Source organism: Leuciscus leuciscus (genome assembly GCF_965113295.1).
Source record: "Leuciscus leuciscus genome assembly, chromosome: 16".
In the NCBI taxonomy this organism is placed as follows: domain Eukaryota; kingdom Metazoa; phylum Chordata; class Actinopteri; order Cypriniformes; family Leuciscidae; genus Leuciscus; species Leuciscus leuciscus.
In genome coordinates this window covers 10,116,794-10,124,055 of record NC_138740.1, presented here as the reverse complement: position 1 = coordinate 10,124,055, position 7,262 = coordinate 10,116,794, and the positions used below count along the sequence as shown (strand labels likewise).

The window sequence follows — 7,262 nt, the reverse complement described above, 5'->3', positions numbered from 1 at the left end:
TAACATATCATCTCTTTCTCATTAAAAAAATGGACCAAGGAATGCCTTGAGACAAACTGTTTTGTGGCAGGCTCTAGACAGAGCTTTACTATAGGTTTGGCAAATCTGGAGCATCTTCAAACCAGACCCCCATGTCAAGTGCTGTGTTTAAGTCGTAATCAAAAGGTATTTTTTGCGTGACTGGTGTCTGAGGCAAGTGCAAACAAAAACCATTGGCAGACGGTAGTCCATGACGTCGCACGGGGAGCACCCACGAGTATAAAAGGGCGCCTGAGTTACATTATGTCCTGCTCTCGTTTGCCTCCCTTTCCTGAGTAAGGGTAAGGATGTATGCTCCTCCCCAACCTTCATTAAAGACACCCACATAATCTAATCAAGCAAATTAGTTACTAGAAAATTACAGGTAGGTGAGTTTATTCAGAGTTCCCAGTAAACACAGAATGCCCCCCTAACGTTCCCATATGCTTCCCATTTGTTTATTGAACAAAATAAGAATGTTCTAGGAACCAAAAACTAACCCTCCCAGAACATTGCAGGGAGGTTTTTCTGTAACGACCTAAAGAGAACCTATACAGAATGTTCCCTGCAGGTTATTTTGAGGTTTTATTTGTATAACCTAGGGAGAACTTTTCCAGAACATTCCCTGCATGTTATTTATATATACATATTTTTAAATCATGTAAACTGTGCATAAGGACGGAGATTATTCTAATGCTGAAATGTGTAATTTTTCATAACCGTAAACAATATTTTGCAGAATTACATGGTGTAGATTTAAATTTAGTCTTTCCCCTTATTATTAGATTCACAGGGCCGGACACCAGTTATCTTGCCAAGAAGAATTTTTATTCTTATATGTCAGGAGAGAATCTTTCAGAAGATGTTACATTCATGCCAGGTCTATGCGTTCTCTGAAGTTGTGCAATGAGACAGAGCTTATATACATCACTGAGCGACTTCCATTCATGGTAACAAACTCTGTTGCTTGAGCTTAAAAATGGAACGTATATGTCATAGAACATATGGCACAATTCACTTCCATATTAAGAAACTATCTGTTGTTTACATCTGCATCAGTTGGAAACATGTTACAGTACACACCCCTCTGTCTTCCTATATCTCTGACATATGATCTTCACATGCACCCATGCTATCTATAGTCTCTCATGCACTCAGACTGTCATACACACATAAAACTCTATAACTCTATAAGATATTACAACTGATTATGAATATTAATAAAGAATAATAGTACAGATAATGAAATAATGAGATAATAAAATAATGAAATTATATAAAAAAATGAAATTTTAGTCTTCACATGGGTTCTACAATAAAATGTAGAATATAGATCAGTCAAAACGCATTACAATGATCGGATAAATCCAATTTCATAGCAAAAAATATTAAGCCAAGGCTGCGCGCTCCTGATCTGCACACGCTTCTCAGCACATGCTTTTGTCTTTCACATAAAGACAATGATTGTTGTGATTGTTGTCATTTATTTTTCTACAGGTGGTTGATTTCCTCCTCTTTAGGCTGTTTCCTCTGGCAATCACTAGCCGAGGTGAAAGGTCAGCTGCCAGTCATGGTACATCTCTAGCCTGATCAACTTATTAACCATAGTAAGGTGAATATTCCCAATATTTTGATATATTTGATTATTAACTCCACTGCTCTGAAGGGAACTATATACAGCCACAGGGTACAATTATAATGGATTGGGGGTGAGCGCTGCAGTTAAGAACCTTTGTGATGGATGGGGTGGGTGAATGAAGTTTGTCATTGATTGATAAAAGCTAATAAACATCAACAGCAGTTAGAAGGAAAGAAATTAGCCATACAGTTACAAAACATTCATTACTCTGTGACTGAGGCAAACAATCAGGAGCTTGGATTCATAATGAGATTAGCGAGAGACTGTTAACCTTTAAAATGTTTTTGTTTTATTGTAAAATACAATGCTTTCCTATATATTTCAAATGTCTGTGTATGATATGCAATCATTTTCCTTAATGATCATATCCATTATCCCCTGGTGTGCCCACCAGTGAACCCTTAGAGATCTGAGATTAAAATAGATGCAAGCTTGCAAAAAAAATAAAAACACTTCACACCAATACAAGAAAAACCTCTTTGTAATCCATTGTGGCGAAAAAAGCCGGATGTGTTTATTTTGAGTGTTTGATATGAAACCATAAGACATGTCGTTTTGCAGAGGCGGTGGTGCTCATGGGAAATGGCAGCTGCAGTGCTAGAGGCCTCTCCCCAGAACAGCATGCATCTTGTGCGTAAAGCTTACCAGAACATTACTTGAAAAATCCATGCAAGGAAAAGAGTTTGTTCAATATCCATAACTTTATTCAAAGACATGACCTTGTAAGCAGTGTTTGGAAATTTAATTATTTGAAGGTAGAAGGTTCACAGACTATAAGGATTGATATGAAATCCATTCAAAAGCAACCACATTGCCAAGGTTTCTGCATCCACACTGTGATCTTTACTAAATCACTATTATGTAATGAATATTTTAATATCTTAGTGTTTCTTCAACTTTTATGAGACCAGATTTCAAGTTTTTTCAAGGGTCACATTAAAAATTCGTATTTGTTTTCCTCTTCTTATTTTTGCTACTTGACAGATTCCTTGTACCACAATGTATAAATGTTTTCCCTTGTCCCAGACCGTAAATCTTGAAGTATTCAAATTAATCAGAAAAAACATTTATTATTTTATAAAACTTGAAACTTGATGTCAGAAATAAACGAAGAAAAATCAAGGTAAGTATCACAGAACAGAATGTTTTATTGTGCAAATTTTCTACATTTTGCAAAATGTGTGAAAATATAGTTTAATTTAAATAATTAAAGGGCTGGTTGATTATGATAAACAAAAAATTACTTTAGTTAGTGTCTAATGTTGCTGTTTGAGCATAAATAACATCTGCAAAGTTACAACGCTCAAAGTTCAAAGCAAAGGGAGATATTTGCTTTTAAAAAATTCACTTTTTAAGGACTACAACAAACGGCTGGTAGGGACTACACCACATTCCTCCCGGGTTAGTGACATCACCAACCCTAAAGTTTACATAAACCCTGCCCCCTGAACACGATTTATAGATTATCAAGACAGAATATGCTTATCAATGACTAGAAGATAACTACACATAAGCTACATAAATTCATCAACTAACCATTCAGAAACGTCCTGTTGCATTCTACATGTTGTCACCTCTTCTTGAGTCTCTCCATCATTGTCTGAATCCAGTTTGAACATAAAAGGCTAAAAGTTTTAGAAATTTTCAGTGCATGTCTGTGTGAGTGCAAGCTGTTGAAGCTTCGCCCTCTGTGCTGGGAGCAGCAGCTCGTTTGCATTTAAAGGAACAGACACAAAACGATGCGCTTTTGCTCACCCTCAAAAAAATTAAATGTTAACATGCTATATAAAAATATCTGTGGGGTATTTTGAGCTAAAACTTCACATACACACTCTGGGGACATCAAAGACTTATTTTACATCTGGTGAAAAGGGCATTATACCACCCCTTTAATTGTGAATCCTGCCTTCGGAGGATGCATTCCAAGGTAGGAAGGCATCAAGGCACGTCCCAAACCAATGTTGGCTTCTATTCCTGTCTCCTGAGATACTGTCACGTTTTGAGTTTTTGTTGTTGTTCGTGTTTAGAGTTTGTGTTTGATTTCTATTTCTGTTCTCTTCATGTCTGTGTTTCCAAGATAATCTTCTTATCTGTTAATTGGTTCAGGCCTTGTCCACACTAATACGTTTTTGTTTGAAAAAACTTTCTTTTCTCTCCATTGTGGCCTTTCGTTCACACTGAGACAACGTTTTTATTAATGAAAACGTACTCGGTTACTAACGTAACCTCGGTTCTCTCTAGAAGAGGGAACGAGTACTGCGTTTTTGTAAAAACGCTACGGGAAAAGTCTCTTTTCACGAAATACTGAAGCAAAAAATTATCCTTAATTTTCATACATGTAAAGCGCGTTGCGGCAGTGCTTAGCTATGGCGAGACGGCTCGCTCGCTCATTGGCTGCTCTGCAGCAACTGCATAAGCCTATCGAGCGAGGCCTGAGGTGACGTCAGGCCAATGAGGACGCTTCGCGCCCTCCTAGCCATTTCCCGCCGAGATGGGTGTGGCTAGCCTCTATATAAGGAGCTCGAGAAGGCTGATTCACTTGATTTTCATCGCCGAAGCGAACCAGAGTGAACCGTATGCACGGCAGAGAACGCAGTACTCGTTCCCTCTTCTAGAGAGAACCGAGGTTACGTTAGTAACCGAGTACGTTCTCTTACGAGAGTCCTCTCGTACTGCGTTTTTGTAAAAACGCTACGGGAACCCCTTGTAAAGCGCCGTGCGTGCTGGGATAAAGACACCAATCACTGGAGCAAACCAGGTGTACAGTGCATAATCACCAGATAGACTCACAAAGAGTCTGTTTACATAATTCCCCATATTGCAACGTCCACGGACGTAAAACATGACCTCACAGAGAGAGTCTAGAGACAAGAGGGGATTCCTCTGTCCTTATAAGGTTGCGTCAGCAGACGCGAATATGACATAGCATAGACAGGGTGGGGAAACCTGAGCTAAATGCGGGAAATGTGGGTCTTACACAATTCTGCCCATAAGACAGTCGGCAGCGCATTGCGCATGCGATTTCAGTGTTCTAGTTAGACAGCTGAATCGGCTACACCGATAGTAGCTTAGCCTGCAAGGCGGGAACCTCTAGGTTGTAAAACCTAATAAATGTAGACGGCGAGGCCCAGCCCGCCGCCGTACATATATCCTGTAGGGAAATCCCGCTGGACCAAGCCCACGAGGAGGCAACACCCCTCGTGGAGTGCGCTCTAACTCCCAACGGGCACTGGAGGCCCTTGGCAGTATAAGCCAGCGCTATGGCGTCAACTATCCATCTGGATAGGCTCTGTTTCGAAACAGCCATTCCCTTGGAACGTCCACTGAACGAGACAAAGAGCTGCTCAGTCTGTCTGAAGACAGCAGAGCGGGACACGTAAGCTCTTAAAGCCCTAATGGGGCAGAGAAAACTTGAGTCCCCTTCCTCACTTGATCCCGGCAGGGCAGACAGGGAGATGACCTGAGCCCGAAATGGTGTGTTGAGGGATTTTGGCACATATCCATGCTTAGGTTTGAGTATGACTTTAGAGTCATTAGGTCCAAACTCTAAGCACGTTGGGCTCACAGAGAGCGCGTGCAGGTCGCCTATGCGCTTCACTGAAGCGAGAGCCATCAAAAACACTGTTTTGAAAGACAAATGCTTGAGGCTAATAGATTGGATAGGCTCGAAAGGGGCACCTTTCATGGCCGCCAAAACCGTAGAAAGGTCCCACATAGGAACTGAAGGAGGTCTGGGAGGATTTAGCCTCCTAGCTCCCCTGAGGAAGCGGATGACTAAATCGTTCCTTCCTAGAGACTGCCCCAGCGTTGTTCTGGAAAACGCTGTAATAGCCGCCACATAAACTTTGAGCGTGGAAGGGGATCTGCCCTTATCCAACAGCTCCTGTAGGAAGGAGAGAACCTCCGTCACCTCACAATTGAGAGGTGATACGCTCCGAGCTGTACACCAGCCGGAGAAAACCGACCACTTCGAGGCATAAAGCCGCCGAGTCGACGGCGCTCTGGCCTGAGTGATGGTGTTTATCACTCCCTCTGCGAGGTTAACGGATAACCGTTGAGCGCCCACACGTGAAGCGACCACAGCTCCGGGTGCGGATGCCAAATCGAGCCCCCGGCCTGCGAGAGGAGATCTCTCCTCAATGGCACTGGCCATGGAGCGATGTCTGCTAGCTGCATCAGGACTGGGAACCATGCTTGGTTCTTCCAGAACGGTGCTACAAGCAGTATTGAGCATTTCGTTTCCTTGACCCGCTCTAACACCTGAGGCAGGAGGGAGACGGGGGGAAAAGCATAAAGCGGGCAGCGCGGCCATCCGTGGGACAGCGCGCTGTCGTTCTTGGAAAAGAACACGGGGCAATGAGCGTTTTCGCGGGACGCGAATAGGTCCACCTCCGCTCTGCCGAATCTCTCCCACAACAGCCGGGCTGTTTGTGGGTGTAGAGACCATTCGCCCAGGGGAATGTTGTTCCTGGACAGTCTGTCTGGGCCCACATTCTGGAGCCCAGGCACATGCACTGCTCTCAGCGAGCGCAAACTGTGCTGAGCCCATATTAGGAGGCGTTTCGCCAGCCTGTACAGGGATGTGGATTTCAGACCGCCCTGGCGATTTATATAGGACACCACGGCCGTGTTGTCCGAACGGACTACGACGTGTTGGTCCTTGATGTGGGGATAAAAGCGCGTTAGCGCGTTGTGCACTGCCAGCATTTCCAGGCAGTTGATGTGTTGGAGCTTTTCTCGTTTCGACCACAGGCCGAAAAACGGTCTGCCCTCGAGCAGCGCTCCCCATCCCGAGGTGGATGCGTCGGTCGACACCATCCTCACTCTCGAGGAAGTCCCCAGGCTTACACCTGATCGGTACCAGTCGTCTGCCAACCAAGGTGTCAGGGCTGTGACACAGCTCTGATCGACCTTGAGACGCAACCGGCCGGACACCCATGCTCTGCGCGGTACTCGCGCTTTCAACCAGAACTGCAGAGGGCGCATGCGGAGCAAGCCCAGCTGGAGGACCGTTGATGCTGAGGCCATGAGACCTAGCATCCTCTGAAACGTTTTGAGCGGGGTAGACGCGCCGCAGCGGAAAGATCTCGCTACGCGCTGAATGTGCAGCACGCGCTGTGGCGACAGCCGCGCTGTCATAGACTGTGAGTCCAGAATGGTACCCAGAAACGAAATCGTTTGACTGGGGTTCAGTGAACTCTTCGTCCAATTGACCGTGATACCAAGATTCTCGAGGTGGTCGAGTAAAATGGTTTTGTGCTCCACGAGCTGTGATCGTGATTGAGCTAGGATCAGCCAGTCGTCCAAATAGTTCAGCACTCGCATGCCTCTGAGTCTGAGAGGAGCGAGCGCCGCGTCCATGCATTTCGTAAATGTACGAGGTGCCAGGGACAAGCCGAACGGAAGGACTGTATACTGGTATATCTGACCCTCGAAGGCGAATCTCAAGTATCGCCTGTGACGTGACGCTATCTGTATTTGAAAATACGCGTCCTTCAGATCTATTGACATGAACCAGTCTCCTCGGCGAACCTGCGCGAGAATTTTCCTGGTCGTGAGCATTTTGAAACTGCGTTTCACTAATGCTTTGTTCAGCCGTCTTAGA

At 44.4% G+C, this 7,262-nt stretch overlaps 1 protein-coding gene across 1 annotated transcript; it reads right to left on the bottom strand.

Annotated features, from left to right (window-relative positions):
• Positions 1–4,476: 4,476 nt before the first annotated feature.
• Positions 4,477–6,666, bottom strand: LOC309478387 (uncharacterized protein). Its single transcript, XM_082142002.1, has 2 exons — positions 6,193–6,666; positions 4,477–6,138 (listed from the first exon to the last, which is right to left on the bottom strand). Exons 1-2 carry the CDS (start codon positions 6,594–6,596, stop codon positions 4,710–4,712), a joined length of 1,833 nt encoding a protein of 610 aa, XP_081998128.1. The 5' UTR covers positions 6,597–6,666; the 3' UTR covers positions 4,477–4,709.
• Between the last annotated feature and the right edge of the window lie 596 nt (positions 6,667–7,262).